Source organism: Protopterus annectens, chromosome 9.part0 (genome assembly GCF_019279795.1).
Source record: "Protopterus annectens isolate FY-2018-M chromosome 9.part0, PAN1.0, whole genome shotgun sequence".
Lineage (NCBI taxonomy): Eukaryota > Metazoa > Chordata > Ceratodontiformes > Protopteridae > Protopterus > Protopterus annectens.
The window spans coordinates 13,696,402-13,718,709 of record NC_056743.1 but is presented as its reverse complement, the minus strand read 5'-3'; the positions used below and the strand labels follow the sequence as shown (position 1 = coordinate 13,718,709).

The window sequence follows — 22,308 nt, the reverse complement described above, 5'->3', positions numbered from 1 at the left end:
GCATACATCTTTTAATACCCCAGTGGGCTACATGACTGCCAGTTCATCTCAAAACCCTGAGGTTTGAACTCAGACTGGGGGGGGGGGTGCTAGACAATCATTCCAGCTACAGGAGGAAGGCTGTAATAGTACAGCTGACCACTGACCTGAACTAATGCTGACAACTTGTTCCATGACTCTGCCTACTGGCCAAATCATTTGCTGACCCCACAAGCATCTTTTAGGCAGAGTAAGGCAACTGGATATTCCAACATTGCAAATAAAATTACAGGAAATACAATTCAACTACATCAGAGTTGTTCTTCTCAGTGCCTAAATCCAAATATTACATGAACTGATATCAGTGCTCTCTTGCAATTTGAACACATCTGTGTAATAACTGAGATCTGATTCCACATCTGTGTAATAACTGAGATCTGATTCCACATCTGTGTAATAACTGAGATCTGATTCCACATCTGTGTAATAACTGAGATCTGATTCCACATCTGTGTAATAACTGAGATCTGATTTCATTGTAAAGAGGCACTCTTTCCTACCTGAGTTTAATTCCTTCCATGCATTTAGATGTAAGGAAAACTGAGGGGGCAGCTTCTCAGACACCCACAAACTCTACTCGTTGAGCTTCAAGTAACCCAAAAACAAGACAGATCCCCAATGCATTAATTAATGTAGGGTGCCCTCTGTATTCCCAGATGGCCATCAGAGATTCTCAAATATGCTTTCTGAAACATTCCATTTCCTTTTGGATGGGCAATTTTAACTATGCATTGATAAATCGGTGCACCTATACCTCAAAAGGTGTGTATGCTGATAGGTTCTGGGACTTAAAGGGCAACTTCCTAGAGCAGTTAGTTAACTATCCCACCAGGGTGAAGCAGTTTTGACCTTATCCTTACTAACACTGCCCCTATGTATCACTCCTTTAGTAAGTATCCTTATCCTTGGTTAAATCTGGGCATAAACTACTGACCTTCTATTTAAAGTCTGAAACATACACCCACAGTGACCAAATCTGAATTTAAGGACTTGAAAACAGCAAACCTATCCAAGCTGTATGTTAAGCTTTCGAAACTTACTTCCAATATCACCATCTCTAAGAAATAAATTACCAATCAGGAAACAAACTTACTTGCTAGAAAACAGTCACCACGATGGTATGCTACTCAGACCACTCTTCAAAAGTGAAATAAGAAAAAAGCTTTTTCATGACTAGGACCTGCTTCCTGGAATCATTTACTTTTTGAAATCAGAACAATATTCACCCAGAAAGACTTCAAAAAGGCTCTACAAGAGCATCTTATGGGCTAATCCATCTGCAAGTCTTATAGGGACAATGGATGACTACCTTTCCAACGTGATAATAATATAGTGACCCATATATCGCTATCTAAGTATAAATTCTGTATGTAAACTGTATCTCTTTATGAGTTACTGATTGTTTAAATTCTTTAATGTTATCTTTTATTGTATAATTCTGATTGTCCATTGTTATGTTCTGTCTTATCTGTTCATTTCAGTTTATTATGCTCTCCAATGAAGCCTGGATCGTGGGTGAAAATGGTCAATATTCCAGCCCAATTACCCACTTAACAAATAGTAAATAAATAAATACTGTGGTTTGAGTGTACCTTAAAGTTTATGACTGATCGTAAGAAAAAAATGTACTCAGCTTTATAATGGGTATGTGCCCTGCTATACCCTTGGCTGAAGGTGCCTACCCCAGACAGCATCATCTAAGAAACCCAGAGCAAAAACAGATGCTAAGATAATACAATTATAAAGTAACAAAATGAAAAGCTGGCCTAAAAGAAATATTCAGTGAAAAATTAAAACAATTTTTCCTATTAAACTGTTCCAACATTAATTGACATGACTCAGTGAATGTAAGGCTATAATTCAAACATTCCGGTAATGTAGAACAAGTTGTACAACTTACCTCATCCACCTCCTTCCCACTGATGTTGTAAGTAATGTTGAACAGGATTTTTAGTATCTCCATTGCCCGTTCTGTCTCTTCCCTTGGCAGAGGAAGGGAGTTCTGCTCAGTCACCACTTCATACATGTCTGCCCACTTCAGTCTGAGGGTGCTCTCCAGGGCATCAGTCAGGAGGCTGACTCCCCTCAGTTCCTGTGCCAGTTGTTTCCTCATATCTACTCTTAGGGCTGTCAGCAGGAAGATCAAGCGCAGGTCATAGAATTTACTGTCATGGGGCGAGTTGGCTTCATTGTACAGCTTTAGACGTTCTGTCAAGCCTATGATAAGTCGCAGCTCCACAGCGACCTCCTGAGCAATGGTGCTGTTGTACACAATGTTGCAGATGCACTTCAGAGCCTCCACAGTTGCATCATTGTCCAAGATTTGCCACCTGCCCCTCTCCTCAGCATAGTCAATCCCAGCATGCCTTGCCAGTGTTTGCAAAGCATTCTTTGTAAGAAATGGTAAGAGTCCATACTTGTCCCGTGACAGGATCCGGATGGTTTCTAGACACGCCAGCTGACAGGAAGGTTGAAGATCACGATCTAAATATTTCACCACTAACTCACCAAGTTTCTAAAAAGTAGGGAGATGGGAATTGAAAAAAAAAATAAGAGGCAATAAGCAATATATAATTAAATGCATAGTGGCCAATGAAGCTAGACATTTCTGCAAAACACATTTCAGTTTTACAAACAATACCGTTGTCTAAACAAGAAGGCACAAACTACACCATTGTTACAAAATCATGACTAAACAGGAATCCTATGGCAAGATTAAATGTACACAGGCAAGACAGGTGGAAAATCCATACTGCTTTCAAAAAAGAATTATATATTCCAAATCAGTAACTGCATCTTTATTCACTGCTCCTCCTTCTACATCACCCCCCCCCAAGAATACTGTTCTTACTGCATGCAAACTGTGTACCCAGGGTAATTCAGAGATTGAACTACATTGTACCCAGGGTATTTCAAAAATGGAACTACATTGTACCCAGGATAATTCAGAGATGTAAATACATCCCTCCTGTGTATACAGCTTCTCAATGTCATGAAGAATTAGCATTCACAGACTGGTGTAAGGTCAGCAGTTCTGGCAAGCAGCAATCTCTGTGCCCCGTAGAGACAAGTTCCTACATTACACTCCATGCTACATAGGCATATAGGTAAGTACTGGGTTAGCTGCCTCTGTGGCCATTTTAACTCTAGCTAATTTACCTTGTATGTTTATCTCTGTTATTGTATATGATTTCTGTATTTTCTCAGCAATTGTAAAATTTTAAATCCTTTACCTTTTTGCAATATATCTTTGTGATTGTTAAACTTCAATGCTTTCCTGGGCAGAGAATGAAATTAGTCATTTGTGATCAGTGCTCTAGACCAATTAACTTTAAATAACTAAATCCGTGCTGTAACTGTAAGTCACATTTTAGGTTTTCATCTATAATTACATGAAGTCCTACTACTATGATTTTGCTTGCTATTGTTGAAATATACAACTCTGGCAAGGGTGGGGTGAATGGAGGCAAATGTCCCAGGTGCAAAGTGTTAGGGGGTGTAATTGAGAGGCAGGCTTGCACTATTTGTTTTCTGTACCAAAACACCAGTAGAGAAAGACACGAGTTCAGGTTTTTTTTTTTTTTGCTTTTGGAGGCAGTGGATTGGCTAAATTTCTATGGAAAGCCACGTGGATTGGCTACTGTACTACAGGAAGCCAACAGGACCAGCACAGGAGCTAGTTTAACCAGCTATACCTCTGTTCTCTGGTCTAGCTAAAATGTTAAGAGTAAAATGATAAAACAATAGTTCATGGAAAACACAAATCTTTATTAAACTTGTGTTTCTGTGAACTGTTTTATCATTTTTGTGTTGGATTTCGAGACAAGTTATTTAATAAATCTGTTAGAGCTTCCTTTTTTAACTGTGTTTTAAGAGTAAACAGCAATAATCTAACTTTGTTAGGGGTGATCAGCAAATGCACTGAGTGTTGCTATGGAGCTGGTAAGTAGCAGATTGTTGCTGATTTCTACAATGCTTTTAGTGATATCATATCTTTCTATACATTTCCTGCAAGAAACACCTTGGGTTTGCCAGGAGAGATGCTTCCTTCTCTCTGCTTTAGATGTTCTGTTTATACTAATTAGTCTTTTACACTTGTTTTGGATGGTGCAAAACTCCCTCTAAGTACAAAACTTATTTGAGCACACTTCAGTCTTTTTGTCTTTATGGAAGTTCTTCTAATCCCGTGTGTGTGCGTCCAAGTGCGCACACATGCATGCATATGTGTGTGTGTGTGTGTGTGTGTGTGTGTGTGTGTGTGTGTGTGTGTGTGTGAACTACGATGGAGGTAAGATTTATATCTCCTGGTGAACATGAGATAATTATGTGTCCTATAACGATAAAAGAAAACAGTGTAAGAAACATCTCTGTGTGGAAGATTTTCAGTCCATATATTTCTAGTTAATCACTGTATATTAATCAGATCAGACAATAGTAGTAGAAGTAGTGAACGTAAACTCGTCTCAAGTCAAAACAAAAGAAAACAAAAAGTAATAATAGAAAATATATAATTGTACAGCATTACTAAGTATTCAAAAGTAATCCAAGCAAGGCAGGCAGTCTGTTTCCAGTCGAAAATCCACTAGGTCTGGACATTTCCTCTGTAAATGTTCTACTGCTATAAAGGCTAGGAATGATTTTGTGCCACCAACTGTACCGATTTAGCTAGTGTGAGACTCTCATGTAAGATCAGTATTGTCAAGTGTCTTCTTCAGTTTTGTGAGGCTGAAACCTCCACTGGAATATGAGTGTGTTTATGGTGGACAAATGTATATATAAACTACTGAGTAATGTTAGAATAGTAAACAATAAATAACTACAAAAAGTGGTAATTAAGTGTTGTATCCTGTAGCAATGTACAAATTCATACAGAAGTCCATTCCTGAATCTATTAGACTACCAGTCATTGAGGTGTTCTATAACAAACTTTCCAATGAAGTAAAATACGTCATCAGACTAACACACCACAGCCTTATATGTAGGTAAATGCTACATGTGTTCATTCTTTAGTTAACTCCTTCAAGCTTTAGGGATACACCTACTGATGCAATGACATGTACATTGTACTAACTATGCTCACTGAGGCACTGACGGTTAGCCTTGTGTATGCCCTTTTCCTTATATTTAGCTCTGTATTCCAGCTGTTGTTAGACAGATTATTTATTCCTCCTCTTGTTTCTTTTTCTAGCTACTACCCTCAGTATGCTATGCACAGTTTGGTTACTGACAATGTACGTTGAAATTAAGGTTTGCAACCAGAAATGACATATTATGACTTAAAAGATTTTTTTTTCCTGGATTATGTTTCATTGTACTGTATTTCACCATTCACCATCTGTTAATTTCATTTTTGTGAATTATGTTTGTTTGTGAGATAAGTATTTGTGGAGCTCTTTTCCTGAGGCTTCCAGTAAAAATGAGTCCTATCAAGATGTTGACAAAACAAATAAATAAACCCTCGGTAAGCTTAATCTATTAGAAAAGCAAATTCTCATTTGAACCTATAAAATGTGGCATCCATGTGTCCATGTGCAAAAGGAAAGACAAAAGGTAACATACGGACAAAAAGTAACATACGGATACACTAGACAACTCGTAACCTTGGAGATGATGCAAAGAAATGTTCATTTAATTCATACATTTTGTGCAATTAACTAATCGTGCAAAGTATTAAACTATTTTTAAAGATTATAAACATTTACCCAAATCAACAACGTGTGATGTAATGAGCACATTCTTCTTTTATTTATTCATTTATCCATCCTTTGTTGACTGGATTAATTCCACTAGGCTAGTAGCCTATTTTGTGGTGAGACCTGTGGTGGTGGTTATACTACTAGAGGAAATTAGGTCAAGGCAATGGGGAACTTTTCCTACTCTTGCTAGTTGGGGGAAGAGATTGGCTGTTATACACCCTGACTTCCTGTTCCCACTCATAGGTTCATAGGTAGGTACTGGGCTATCAGCCCTGGGGCTTAGCCAAAAAGGTTACCTGGTTTTCGCCACCCAAGAAAATTATTTGCCTGTGCCCCTGTCAAGCAGTGCCACAGAAGTGATCCCTGGGGTGAACTTTCTAGTTTCCATCCAGTCGTCAAGATTTTTCTTAAAGAGGGCCAATGAGGAGCTTTGCTTGACATGAACGGGTAGTTTGTTCCAGAGTATCGGAAGTCTCTGGGACAGGAATCTATCCCTCCAGCATGTTTTGTTTATTGTGGTGACTAGGTTTACGTCCCTGGAGCATGTGGTTCAGAGAGATTGGGATTTAAGTGTAGCATGTCCAACACCTCTGGGTTTGACATAGCTTTGTATGTTAGGCAGAGATTGCCTCAGAGAAGGCGATATGCGACAGAGTACAGCTGTTTTTTTTAAGACAGTCTGCGTATGGCATCCGTTTGAGACCGGTAATCCTCTTAGTGAGGTATTTCAGTGGCCTTTCCAATTGTTGTAGGTGTCTTGTGAGATACATGCTAAACAGGGCATTGTACTATATAATGGGTCTGATGAGGGATGAGTACAGTGGAACAATGACCTCCTTTTTTCTTGAGGAGAACCCTTTTGTAATGAGGTGTGCCACATAGAAGGATTTCCTGACTACTGTGGTGATGTGGTTATCAAAGGAGAGACTACTGTCCACCTGTGTCCCAAGGTCTCTTATCACACTTTCAGTGTTTAGTGAGCTACTGCCTATGTGGTAGTTCATGGGTTCCAAATTAGTGGTGATTTTATTTTCATAACTAGGTTTGGAGGATTTTATGAGGGATCTCAGCTTCTTGCTGAGGCTGACCAGGGAGTTCCTCCAATCTTGAGATTTTACTCTTTTTTTGCAACAGCTTCTTCCTTCTGTTGTAGAGTTTGTTTATGGCAGGGGACCAGCAGATTGGCTTCCTTTTTTTGGAGGATAGCATCTTAGTTCTGTTGGGGATGGCACGATCCATGCACTCGTGTATGTGCTTACACAGTGAATTTGTGTAAGATTCAGCAGTCATACCTCTATTTTCTGTCTGCATGGGTGTCATGAAGTTTGCCACTTCTGTCTTAAGAAGCATGAAGTTGGCTTTGGAGTAGTTTTTGATAGTGGTTTCCTTAGTGGGAAGTGGGGGTGGGATATGGATGTCTACGGTGATTAGCTTGTGATCAGATCTGACCAGTGAGGTGTTGACCTCTGGCATGGAACACCGATTACCCATATTGGTAATGACAAGGTCCAGGATACTGCTGCCCCATGGTGGCATGGAGGTGGCCCAGAGGAACAGGGAGAAAACAAGGCTGCTGAGATCCAAAGTAAATTGAAAGCTGAATGTGTTGAAAATGAAGAAGAAATGGTAGAATCAGTACCAGAATTGTTTTCAGGTGATATGGGAGCAGACAAAATTTTGTCTTCTGATGGTGAGGAGATAGGGAAGGAGGTTGAGCTAAATACTGTGATGGCGATGGACTCAGAAGAAAATTTTCAGAAAAACCTGTTTGAAGTGGCAGAAAAATGTGTTATTTCATCCCTCCAGTCAGGAGGGTTATGGGATGAGTATCTGGAAGAACTAATTAACCAGAGTGAGCCGGAAAGTGGAGCTGCTGTATCCTGAAGTGACATTACTGAAAAAATAGAACAGGGAGAAAAAGAGAAGGAAAGGTGCCAGAAAAGATTCCACACAAAAAGTCCTATGCTCTAATGGTGGAAGAAGGAACTAAGGTGAAGACTGAGATGAAACAAATAAGGAAAAACTATGTTGTTCGGGTGAGCAGTAAAAAAGAAAAAAGGGCTGGACAGATATGATGTATGGGACAACATTATTGCACCTCTGGGAGTAAAAGCTGAAGAGGTAAGAGTTTTCATTTTAACTAGCAAAGAAACTTTTTATTACTTGTTTTTTGAAACTGGTCAAGCTATGGAAAACTTTCTGTGGGCCTATGAAAAAAATGAAAGCAGATTTTCCATGGTCAGAGTATGTGGTACAGGCCTTTTTCGGACAAACATAAAAAGAATTATGGTTCAGTTTACAACTGAACTAGAAGCAAAAAACTGATTGAATATTTGCTAACACTATGTAAAGAAGTGTTGGACACTACTAAAATCTGTGATGAAAGAGGACTATGGACTGGGGGTTGGGAATGTGGCATAATTTTGGAAATGGAAAATGACAATGTAATATACCTGGTATTATTAATGTGCATGGCAATAGAGGTTTTGTAAGGGACAAAGGACAACCAAAGACTTGCTATTTTTATAGAAAAGTGATCATTTACTTAATGAATGTGACAAAAAAGATGTTATACATGTGGTCAGCTAGGGCATAATGCAAAGAAATGTGAAGTGAAATGTAAGAAATGTGGTTATACATTAATGGTTAGAATGTGAGGTAGAAATACAACAGAATGAAAATGAAGGTGAAATTATACAAGAAAATGATTTAGAAAAAGTTGTACAAGAACACACAACACAACACAACAAAAACATAGAGAGGGTATTCAAATTTAAGGGGAAAGACAAAGAAGGAAAAAGGAAAAGAAAGAGACAAATAAATCAAGTGGAGAAGAGTCAGAGTGGCATATAGTAAAAGGTAAGAGAAATTTAACAGGAGAGAGAGTTAGGGAAAGAAAAAGGAAATTGAAAATATAATGGTTAAAGAAAATAAGAAATGTAAGGGATAAGAAAATTATTTGAATAACTGTTATAAAAAGCTGAAAATATTAGCTTTGAATGTGAACAGTATGAAGAATACTAAAAGGAGAATTAGTATTTTACAGTGGTGTGCTGTTGTAGATGTTCAAGTAATAGTGTTAGAAGACATTCAACAGAAGAAGAAAGGGTGCAAACAGAAACAAACTTTGGAATGGTACTGTTATTTTGGGCTATAGGTAAAGAAACATGCTCAGATATATGTATATTATGCCAAGAAAATATAAAAATATTATATATTACAATAGCAGAACTGGGCTGAATAACAATAGTGGATTTAAAATGGAAAACATATGTATATAGACTAATAGCTTTATATGCATATGTAACAAAAAAGAAAGAGAAACAATGTTTAAAAGTATACTTATGTCTGTGTTAACATGGATATGATAATGACAGGTGACCAACTGTAATTTGAGAAATAAAAAGCATAATTGTGATGTTAAAATGATTACTGAAGTTATGAAAAGTAGAACATTAAAATATGGGAAAATAAACACTGAATTTATAAAATAAATGAAATTAAGACAGAAATTATGTTTTGATATCAGAAGGCCTAAAATTACTCAAAAAGGAATCAAATACGATTAGATTGATCATGTGGTGATTTGGATAAGAATTCAGGAAAATGAGGAATATATTAAAATAAGAAAATGTATAAAAAGAGTGAATGAAAAAGAATCAGAATCAAGAGAAAGAAAAGAAATTATAGAAGTATGGCAACAACATGTTGGTATGATAAGATTTTTATGAAAATTGGACAAATTGGTGGATTCAATTTAAAAAGAAATACAAAAAAGTATTTTAAAATACAAAATATTAAGTCAAAAATATTTAAAGATTTAACAGAAAAGAAAAAATAATTTTAGGAAAAAGAAAAAAAATTGTATAGAATAAATCAGGACAAGGTTGATAAATTGTTATATAAGCAAAAAATATTCTTTACAAAGAAAAAAGAAGTAGCACCATACTTATGTAAGATAGTAAAAAAGGAAAGATGGGAGAATTAAAAAAATAAAGAAGGGAAACAAGTTAAAAACAAGAAGTAATATATGAAATAATTAAAGAATATGCATTCTCACTTTCGATAACCACATCGCCACAACAGTCAGGAAATCCTTCTACGTGGCACACCTCATCACTAAGGGCTTTTCATCCAGAAAAAAGGAGGTCATTGTCCCACTATACTCATCCCTCATTAGACCCATTATAGAGTATAATGCTCCATTTGGTATGTACCTCACAAGACATCTGCAACAGCTGGAAAGGCCACAGAAATACCTCACTAAAAGAATCACAGGCCTAAAGCAGATGCCATATGCTGACCATCTAGAAAAACTCCAGCTATACTCTGTGGCATATCTTCTACTCAGAGGTGATCTCTGCTTAACATATAAGGCCATGTCAAACCCAGAGCTGTTGGACATGCTCCACTTAAAGAAATCCCAATCCCTCAGAGCCACATGCTCCAGGGATCTAAACCTTATCATCACAATGAACAAAACATGCTGGAGGGATAGGTTCCTGACCCAGAGACTCCCCATACACTGGAATAGACGACCCATACATGTCAAGCAGAGCACCTCATTGGCCCTCTTCAAAAGGAACCTTGATGATTGGATGGGAGATAGGAAATTCACCCCGGGGATCATGTCAGTCACCCTGCTAGACAGGGGCCCAGAGAAGTAAATATTGTGGGAAAAAAATTCCAAGGAATTGTTATGGCTAGGCTTGCATAGGCCTTAGGGCCAATAGCTTAGTACCAACCTATGAACCTATGAACCTATTAGATTTATATAGTAAAAAGAAAGTTAACATAGAACAAATTTACAATAGGGAACATTAAATAAGGATGATAATGAATATTTAGAAAGAAAAATACATGAGTTGAATAAGATCTTGAAAGATTTTAGCATTAATTCAGCAACAGGTTTGGGTGGAATTGAACATAGTATGTATAAAGAAAAGTATGATTGGCAAAAATTATGTTTATAGAAATAATGAATGAGGGGCTAGAAAAAGGAATTAAAGACAAAGAAATGTGCACAGTTGTGATAAAATTTATATTAAAGACACAAGATAGAGATGTAACTAAAACATTACAATGTAAAATAGAAAGACTACTTCATCAGAACTTGTTTGGGTGAAAAAAGAGGAGTCAAGACCTATTGTGGATAATAAGGGAAGTAACTGATTATATTATTAATAAGAAAGTGAAAACAAAAATGATGATCAGGGATGTTACTGAGGCATATGATAATATTCAGTATGAAGCATTATGGGGTATTTCACAAGCATATAACATAAGTGAAAAACATTACATAATTAAATCAATACATGAAAAGAATTATGTAAGAGTGAATGCAAACAGCTGGACTGGGGATAATTTGAAAATAGAAAAGGATGTCCTGCAAGCAGTACGATCTTTGCTATAATCACGAACACAGTAGTGATAGAAATGAATAAAATGTGAAGTAAGGGAGCATACAGAATGATGGAGGAAATACAGTCGCCAATCATGTATACTTATGCTGAAGATATTGTGGTAACAGCAAAAATAAAGACTGGAGGGAAAAAATAATGGAAAATTAAGTGCACGGTTGAAGTAAATTGGTTTAAGCATAAATAAAGAGAAAAGTAAAGGACACTGGTATGACGGTATTATAGGAGGTGTGGAATATAATGAGAAGAGTATAGATATTTAGGAATAGTACTTGGAAGTATAGAATACAGACATGAAAAATGGGACAAAATTATTAAAGAAATCAAAGACAAGATTACATTCTGGAAGACATACAAGTTTTCATACAAGAAAAAACCATAATAATAGGTAAAATAGCTTATATAGGAAATGTTTACATGATGTCAATGAAATATGAAAAAGAAATTAAGCAGATAATTTTTCATTTATTTGGGGATCAAAACTGAACCCGGTTAAGAAGGGAAGTTTGTATATGAAAGATGAACAAGGGGGATTGGGGCTGTTTAATCCAATTGTGCATGCAGCCTCTTTAATTATGCATAAAGTAGTCATGAAAAATAATAAAGACTTGATAGAAATAATAATGTATTGTAAATATAGAGAAATGTGAGAGGAGATGGAAATGAAAAAGTAGTAGAAATGTCTTTAATGAAGAAAAGAAAGAATTTTACAGCAAAACTGTACTGTGGAAACTGCAAGAATGTGTTTGAAAACAGAAAAGAAGGGAATGTTAACATTCTGAGATCCTTTTATTTGGTGGATCCATGGAAAGAGTTAGAGATAGATAAGAAGACAGCAATAATGAAGAGATATAGAAATTATAAAAACATTAAAGAATGCAATGATTAGTGGAAGCTAGGTTAAGAAGGGAGGTGACGATTAGTGATCAGCAGTATGGTTTCATGCCAGGAAAGAGCACTACAGATGCGATGTTTGCTCTGACAGTGTTGATGGAGAAGTACAGAAAAGGTCAGGAGGAGTTGCAGTGTGTCTTTGTGGACTTAGAGAAAACATATGACAGGGTGCCTAGAGAGGAGTTATGGTATTGTATGAGAAAGTCAGGAGTGTCAGAAAACTATGTAAGAGTGGTACAGGATATGTATGAGGGTAGTGTGACAGCGGTGAGGTCTGCGATGGGAGTGATGGATGCATTTAAGGTGGAGGTGGGATTACATAAAGGATCAGCTCTGAGCCCTTTCTTATTTGCAATGGTGATGGACAGGTTGACAGACGAAATCAGACAGGTGTACCCGTGGACTATGATGTTTGCAAATGATATTGTGATCTGTAGTGAGAGTAGGGAACATGTGGAGGAGACCCTGGAGAGGTGGAGATATGCTCTAGAGAGAAGAGGAATGAAGGTCAGCAGGACTAAGACAGAATATACGTGTGTGAATGAGAGGGAGGATAGAGGAATGGTGAGGATGCAGGGAGTAGAGGTGGTGAAGGTGGATGAGTTTAAATACTTGGGATCAGCAGTTCAGAGTAATGGTGAATGTGGAAGAGAGGTGAAGAAGAGAGTACAGGCAGGATGGTGTGGGTGGAGAAGAGTGTCAGGAGTGATTTGTGACAGATGAGTACCAGTAAGAGTGAAATGGATGGTCTACAAGAGGGTAGTGAGACCAGCTATCTTATATGGGTTGGAGACAGTGGCACTTGACAAAAAGGCAGGAGTCAGAGCTTGACGTGGCAGAGTTGAGATGTTAAGATTTGCACTGGGTGTGACGAAGATGGACAGGATTAGGAATAAGTATATTAGAGGGTCAGCCCAGGTTAGAAGGTTTGCAGACAAAGCCAGAGAGGCAAGATTATGTTTGTTTGGACATGCTAAGGAGGGATGCAGAGTATATTGGGAAAAAGATGCTAAGGATGAAGCTGCCAGGTAACAGGAAAAGAGGGAGGCCTAAGAAAAGGTTTATGGATGCGGAGAGAGAGAGGACATGCAGGTGGTTGGTGTGACAGAGCAAGATGCAGAGGACAGGAAGAAATGGAAACAGTTGATCTGCTGTGGCAACCCTTAATGGGAGCAGCCAAAAGAAGAAGAAGAATGATTTTTCTTTTGTGGGGGCTGTCCATAGGATAATTACCAGTGGGGGTAATTATGCCATACAAGAGAAAACAGGACAGAATATGTAATAAATGCAAAGAATTGGAAACTACAGAACATGTTTTTTTTAAATGTGAGAGAATTCAAAAACTTTGGAAAGAACTATGTAAACATGATTCGATTAAAACTTATTTAAATTTTGAAACATGGACATGATAGAGTATGGGTTTTATGGGACTAGAGCCAAGAATGAAGCAAAGAAAATGGACATAATTGTATTTTATGTAACATGGGTCAAATGGAATGAAAGACTTAATGAAATCAATTACAATGGAAAATGGATGTTGACAAAACACTGGAAAAAATATGGTTTTGGTTGTGGGTTAGAGTGGGGAGATACTTAAAATGGGAATACTAATGTATTGATTGAGGGTAAAATATGTAAATATGTAAAAAAAAAATATATGAATTGTATATATGTATACAAACAAAAAAAAAAATCCCCTGCTGTTAGTAAGGTCTAGATTAGTACCTCAAAACTGCAGTTTGTTGAACACCAAGACGTCAACATGTAAACAGAAAAATCTGAAAAGCACGAACGGCCACTTCTGTGAATTTTTTCACAGGGCAAAAATTCACTTGGACATTATTGGGAATTTGCCCTTTTCTTCAATGTACAGTGATCTCGGAGTTGGTATATTTAGTTGGGGTGGGGGGTGCAGCCCTCCACATCGGGGCTGTGTGAAATATGAAGTTGTTTTCTAGCAGCAACCTTTTCATTAGTTTCAGATCTCTTTAATGTGGAATTATTCAGATGACTTTTACTTCTACAGAGATTGTGCACAGAGAAAAATAAATAAAACATGTGAACCGCCCCAATGACTGTCTAAATAACAATCTCAACTGGTCAACCTTCATCCTGGCGATGGGAAACATCTAGCTGGGGGGGGGGCTGATCAATAGACAGATGGGTTAAAGAATCCCCATGCTACAGAAGTCCTAGTAATGGCATATCCTTATCAGATCCTCTAAGCAGAAATGAAAAGAACTTATTTTACTTGTTCTAGATTTTTAATGATTATAACACTCACAATAACTACATGTATATGTATTCATTCCACAGTTTAAGAAGTGGATTGGGTACATAACAATTTCTCAAATCTGTGCTGCTAACTAACTGAACTACATCCTAGCGAATAACCAACACTGAAATAATTTCACCATAACTGTTGCCGAGAGAGTTTATATTTATGAACAGAAAGACATAAGTCACTACACCAATTTATGGTGCACTCCTTCCTTCCTGCACTCAGGGTCACTAACTAATCTTCCACATATTATACACGCCGTTACTTGCACACCACTGGTATCAGAATCTCCTCCCCATAATTCTGTACTCCTTCACCATTCTGCTTAGAGTTATTAACTTTAATAAGTCATTTGGAGAACAATGATGATAATATGAATGAACATTTGTGTTCTATTATAAGAAATACCAAAGGTGACTTCAAAGTGTATAATTTTTCATCACAATGTATTGATTCACATAGTGTTGATTTTTTGCTAAAAGTTGTCATTTGTACTGACAAAAAAAGCAAATAAAGCTAATGTGTTAATGGATGTGAAACAATATATCAGAAAGTTTAATTTTAGTATCATGTTTAATGATTTATCTACAGCAGTGACTGGGCTAAGAGATTCTAGGACATACAACCCCCCATCCAGTACTGCAATTATATGAAAAAAATATGCAAACTGAATACAAGGAATATGCTCAATAACAGAAAATTAGACAATGTATATAATACCACTAAGAATGAATGCGCTAAGTTAAATAATATAAAGAATAACAACATCAGAATAATGAAATCGGAAAAGGGGTGAGTCATAATGGAAAAAAGTGGTTATGCACATAGAATGTCTCAGATTCTAATGGAAGAAACCTATGACTCTGATGGTGCCCACAATATCTGGATGCCAAAAATCCATAAAAATATCAATAATCTTCCTATGAGCCAAACAGCTGATACCCGGGGGTCCAATACTTATGCCTGTGCAGAATAACTTGATGAAAACGTAAAGAATTAGTTCGGCAGGAAGACAGGTGTGTAAACACTCATGGGATTTCCTGAGAAGAATCAATAAGGATGTAAGGATGAGTACATTTATAACAGTCGAAGGATGAGTACATTTATAACAGTCGAAGGATGAGTACAATTATAACAGTCGAAGGATGAGTACATTTATAACAGTCGAAGGATGAGTACATTTATAACAGTCGAAGGATGAGTACATTTACAACAGTCGAAGGATGAGTACATTTATAACAGTCGAAGGATGAGTACAATTATAACAGTCGAAGGATGAGTACATTTATAACAGTCGAAGGATGAGTACATTTATAACAGTCGAAGGATGAGTACATTTACAACAGTCGAAGGATGAGTACATTTATAACAGTCGAAGGATGAGTACAATTATAACAGTCGAAGGATGAGTACATTTATAACAGTCGAAGGATGAGTACATTTACAACAGTCGAAGGATGAGTACATTTATAACAGTCGAAGGATGAGTACATTTATAACAGTCGCTGTGAAGGATTTGTATACGGTAATACCACGTGGGACTGGAGTACAATGCCTTGGGGACTATTTGTTTAGAAAAGGGGTGACGCAAGATAAAATACATTTATATGATAAACTATTAGAAATAGTTTTGAAAAATAATTATATACTGTTTGATGGTCAATACTACCTACAAAGGAAAGAGGTGGCAATGGGATCTGCCTGTGTTTCACTTTTTGCCACTATAATAATGATCCAGTGGGAGTACAATGTCCTATTAAATAATGAACACGTGGACTCCTATAGGTTATATATCGGGTACCTAGCTGATATTTTTCTAGTACTGAAAGCATTAACAAGATAAGAGACTGACTACTTTTAAATGTATGATATTAGGTGCATTTCAATGCCCTTATTAAGTTGTTGGAATTTTGAATTTCTGTATTTTATCATTTTTAATGTTTCAATGCACTGTGATGTTGTTTAGCTAATGCGTAGCGATTTCGGTTATCTTTGCTAGCACTTTAAAATTTTTTGAGGCTAAGAAAGGGGCTTGCCAATCATATGATTATGTAAGCAAATTTAAACAGTGATTTTGAATTGCTTGTTATCTGATGAGGTCTTTCTATCTTAAAGGCAAAAGTGCTTATCTTTATAATAAAGCCTGTGGCATCACCAGTGCTGTCTAAGCATTCTGTCCCTGTATTTTGTCCGTTTGTTTTGTTTGTTCTCATATTTTATTCACTTAGGTCATAGTCAGGGCTCTATCTTTCTACACCTCAAGTTCAGGAGTCTTTTTTTGTGCTGATTTACCCTGAATATCAAGCTCACCCCTACTACTCAATTGGCCTATTTGCTCCTTCTAATGTGATAATCCTTCGGCCCATTTGTTTCTCTGGGAATGAGAGTCACGACAATTTGGTGTGGCACCATCATCCATGTTGCCTGAAGTATCCAATGGGTCGGCATGCAACAGTCAGCCTTGATGTACATGCATGTCTCCATACTTAAGCAATCTACGGCCCTGCATCCTTTATGTACGACCTGGACTATGCTGGGGCTTCCGTCTTGAAAAATATACCACAGCACAGATCCTCATCCCCTTACTATCATTCCTGTCTTCCCTACCTGCTACGGCAGCTACCAGAGCTACTTGTCAAACTCAGGTCACCTGAGTCACAGTCAGCACTTTATCCTTCTATGTGGATGTGACTTAATATTTAGGAATCTGTGATAACTACTGCAGTATCTGTTCAATAATGTTTTAAACTTTATTGACCTTGAAATATTACCACAAATACACAGAATATACATACCATCTTCAAATAAAACAAAATGAGCATATAAAACAATAGTCTTAACTTTCAGCCATTATGCATTTCATATCAGTAAAAATCACCAGCCTTCAGTTTGTTGTCCCATTCTTCCTGAAATAGTGCATTTACAGCACACACACCATTATATCCTATGCACAGCAACCCTTCAAGGCATTTATTCACAAAGCATTTATTAGGCTTAGATACTCCTTTTTTATACCAATTATTGCTTAAATCTAAAACTGCTGAAAAAAATATATACATCTTATCAAAAACAATAATTCAAAGTATCATCCTCTATCTCATATCCCCCATTCATTCCATAATTCTCTTAATCATGGTAAATATTTGGTAACAGTTTAAAATCTTGAAACCTACATTGCTGAGTCCTGACGTGTTGATGAATAACCAAAAATTTAGACTGATAGAAATCCATATATCAGTTGATCAAGTTTCAGAAACTCGAAATTCATATGGTCGAGCCCGTATGATCATGTTTTTGAAAACTCAAAGCTTTTGAATGGAGATTGTGGTACAGTGTGGATCAGGAAATTTACCTTTTTCTTCACTGTAGTGCGACCTTGGATTTGGTATATATATATATATATATATATATATATATATATATATATATATATATATATATATATATATATATATATATATATATATAATTTGCATAGGGTGTGGGGGCACAGCCCCCAACATGGGGGGGTCCAGGCATAAATGTAAAAAAAGTAGATTTGTGTGTGTTTTTTTTATATGTTCGAGTTTTCGGAAACTCGATCATATGGTCTCGTCCACCTAAATTTCGAGTTTCTGAAAACTAGTTCATCTGACAGATACATATCTATATCTATATAAATGTAGATATATGCTTTTATATATATATATATATATATATATATATATATATATATATATATATACATAAAATTTCAACTCAGAGATCAGATTATATATCAGTTCAGAGTGGGGAGGGGGCTTGCTCCCCACATACGAAAAGCAAAGTTTAAAGGATTAGTTCTTCTAATACATTTTTACACACACATATATATATATATATATATATATATATATATATTTATATATATATATATTTTTTATTTTTTCCCCCTGAAGTATGCTCTTTCCATTGCAGGAAATTCCCCATACTAAGATATGCCTTGTAATAACTTACTTTCATCCAATTGTGTCCGATATACAGCCCTTTGAAAATGTAATGCTATAAAGCCTTCACACCTACATCTGTTTATTTATTTATCAGGGTAGAACACTAATCCAAAAACTATCAATTACATGCTCATTCCAGGACATCAGTCCTACTGCCTTAACTATATTACTTTCTCAATATTATTCAAAATCAGCCTAGCTCCATCAGCAAATGGGATAATGCCCTGAATATTTTCAAAGTAATCTGAGTTTGATTAGCAACTTGGTCACCTTCTGGAGCACAGCATGGGGGCTCACCTTTCCTAGGGGATGTTTATGGAATCACAAACCTAGGTGAGGCTGGGGTACATATTCCTGTGGTTCCTCAGTAGAGACCAGAGACCTCATGGGAGCACAGGCTTTAAGGAAGGCAGGCCTGTCTTAATAGGTCATGTCATTTGAGGAAGTGAGTGACATATTGCCTGGGATGCCCATTGCACACTAAATCCTGAGTATGCTAATGGGCATGTGTAGTGGGGTGAAGAAAAAAAAATCAAGCAACCCCAATGGCTGCCTAAATGATGGTCTCTATCAGTCAACTGTTGCTTTAGTGTATGGGCAGTAAATGGGCCAAATGTCTAAGAGAGTATCTAATGGAGTATCTAATGTTCAATATACACAGCAGGAGAAAGAAGCTGCAAAAAGCAGTCTTCGAATCTTCTTCCCAAAATGCGGATAATCTATTTCATGGCCTAAATACTCTTTAAACGTATTTCTGAGTTGGTGACTATATCTGTTAGGGATCATACCCGTTACACATTCCATCATACTACTGGATGCACATTTATAACAGTCATGCTGAAAGGGTTTTTTGACTACCTGTATAACGTGAAAATTCTTGATGTACCAGTCCAAGCGCCTTGTTATAATTGATGGGCTTAAATACTGACAATTTAAAACTTTTCCTAATCACAGGATCTTCATATCCCACTAAAAAAACACACACAAACCTAAAAATAAAATTTTGTATTCTGCACCATTAATTTCCATGGTGTCATCAGTGGCACACATTTATAATTCTGAAACCTCCTTTTGCAGCCCGTCCACGTACAGTCAGTTAATTAGGCTGATCCTCCATAAAATATTTGAATAATGTCTTACAATTTAGACTATGGCAACATTTGTAAGATATATTAAGATGCTAATCCTTCAGACAAATAATAAATCATTACCAAAATGTATGGGAATTCTCAGTTTAAAATAATACACTCTTCACTTCCAGTGATTCTAGTGAACAGCCTATTTCATTCATTTATAAACTTGCCCATTTTAAATCATTTATAGTTAGACTTCCCTCTGTATTTTATCCAGTCATTCCCACTTTAAAAATCAATGTGTCTATAAAGGTAAACATAATGTTCCAAAACACCTCTGCAATAATCACTTAAAAAGCTACATGACTACCTGTCAAACAACGTGCTGACCTTCTACTCACCTCTCAGATGTTTAAACTTAGTAAGAATGAAACATTCCTCCCCCTAGCCTCCAGACTATTCATAGATGCACCAATACACAACCTTAGAAAGCCTTAACCACTCAAATCCTCTTTTCCATAACCTCCAAACTAGGCATCAGTGCACAAAATATACTTTTTAGTCCTTAGTCATCCTTGGTTTCAAACTGCAGGAATTTCTCTCCCTACTTTTCGTAAATGCCATTCTTCTTATCCTGTTTTCCAGTCAGAACTTTAAGCATAGTACAAGACTCTAGGAAAGTACAGCTGCTCTCCCTGGCCATATCACTTAACCTCTTCCTACCTTACTCTCTTCACATACCTTGTTCTTATTCTGCTTTTATAATTATTTCAGTATCCAACTCTGTATATAACGTTTTGTCAGTTATTCTGTGAATAATGTCGTACATCTGACAATCTTCTTTTCTCGAACTGCTCTCCTTGTCGAATTCTTTATCCGTTCTAAAACTAAGTAACTACATAAAATTACTACCTACAATATGTCTAAATATTGCAACAATAATGTAATGAACAACTGCCTTTATACAACAATGCCTGTTTGCATATAATTCCACTACTGATTTTTTTGCAATGAACATAGGATCATAGGAGGTTACTAAGCTATCGACCCAGAGGTCATTTCAAGTCTAGCCATTTCATCCCAATGTAATACTAATGATACTCTATTCAGTACCCAGGATTGTATTTAGTAATGACTGCTCTTGTCTAGGAGAGTTGTGGGCACCATCCCTGGCAAGAATATATGGTACCCCATCCACTTGTCCAGGTTCCTTTTGAACAGTGCTCTGCTTTACATAAATTGACAGTCTATTCCAAAGATGCAGCAGTCGCTGGGAGATAAATCTATCCTTCCAGGATGCCCTATTCAACTCACAGGCCTTATTTAGGTCCCTGGAATGGGTGGCTCTAGTCCCGTTTGATTTACGGTTGTGCAGCAAATTTATTAAGTTTGGGTCTGAGATTGCTATGTAAGCCAGGCATAAGCTCCCCTAAAAAGTCAATACAATACTGAATATAGTGACAGGGACTTTAGCTGATCTGTGTAAGGCATGTGCTGGAGTCCCCTGATCTTCTTTGTTAGAAACCTCTGAGGTCTCCCCAATTCTTGCAGGTACTTTGTACGTTACATGAAAAAAAGGGTGTTATATTCAATTATGGGCCTGATTAGTGACAAGTACAAAGGGGTTATAACTTCCTTTGCTCTAGAGGTGATGCCTTTGTTAATCTGCTAATCAAGTGTGCTATGTAGAAAACCTTCCTTACTACAGTAGACACATGGTGGTCAAAGTTAAGGTCGCAGTCTACTTGTGATCCCAGATCCCTTACCAGGTACACAGGGTATTGTTGTTAATTTGATAGTGTGAAGGGACATTGTTTTTACTGAAGGGAATGATTATGCATTTCTTTGCATTTAGTTTGAGACTGTGATTAAGATGCCAGTTGTTCATCTGTGTACGGCCCTCCAGAAGAATACTGACATAATTTCGGAATTCGATAATTGCTCCCAGTTTGCAGTTGTCCGCAAACTTGATCAGCCACAGCCCTTTAGTTTTGGCCTGAATTTCTGAGAAGTATATACCAAACAGTAGGGGGCCCAGGACTGACCCCTGTGGCACCCCGCTGGTGACAGGTCTGCTGGTTGATGTGGAGTCACCCACTTTGATAGTGTGTGACTAGTTTGGGAGCCAGTTGGCAACCCATCTTACTACAAAGGGGTTTACACTCAGTTTGCTAAGTTTATTGATAATGTCCGAGTGTGGGATTGTGTCCAAGGCCTTGGCCAAGTCAAGGTATGCTGTGTGCACAGATTTGCCCTTGTCAATTTTGTTTATTTATTTTACATTTGTTGACCAGGATTGTCTGACTGGATACATGTCCATTTTCAGCGGAGGCCCAGGGAGAAAAGCTCCACACACAAATTTTGATATATACAGTACATTGTGACAAACAGTGACAGGAGGACATAAGACAAGACATGATAATAAGTAACTGCAGTTTCACATATTTACACTTTACATGGTAGGTCATAAGTATAATACATTCCTTCTTTAAGTCATTTAGCCTACACTATCCAATTGACTTAGAGTCTTTGGGACACGGTTGAGTTAAAGTCTTAGGGACAGTGAGAAGATGCTAGTCAGGTTTAGCGCAAGGACAGAGCCAGTGTGATTTAAAATGTTTTCGGAGATTTTCTTTGAATAGAGTTAGTGAACAATTAAGAGTGAGGTCGGGTGATAGTTGATTCCAGATTTTGCCAGTCGAGTTGGCGAATAAGGCTTCACCGGCTGAGTTATTGGATTTGATTGTTTAGATAAGTAGTCTATTGGATGAGCGGAGTTTGCTGTGATTACTATATGGGGTGACAATGTTTTTGAGGGATGGAATATTATCTGGGTGGTGTAGGGCTTTATGGGCTAATGTGAGCTGAGTAAATTGAAGAAGGGAAGGAAGTTCAAGCCACCCTACGAGATTTAGATTGTGGCAGTGGTGTGTCCTA

At 37.1% G+C, this 22,308-nt stretch overlaps 1 protein-coding gene across 1 annotated transcript in view; it reads right to left on the bottom strand.

Moving 5' to 3' along the window:
* LOC122811013 (synembryn-A-like) overlaps positions 1-22,308 on the bottom strand; it is a 1,010,573-nt gene that overhangs the window by 359,495 nt on the left and 628,770 nt on the right. Inside the window, exon 3 of the mRNA XM_044082526.1 lies at positions 1,940-2,554. Coding sequence (XP_043938461.1) covers positions 1,940-2,554 — 615 coding nt within the window. The remainder of the gene's footprint in view (positions 1-1,939; positions 2,555-22,308) is intronic.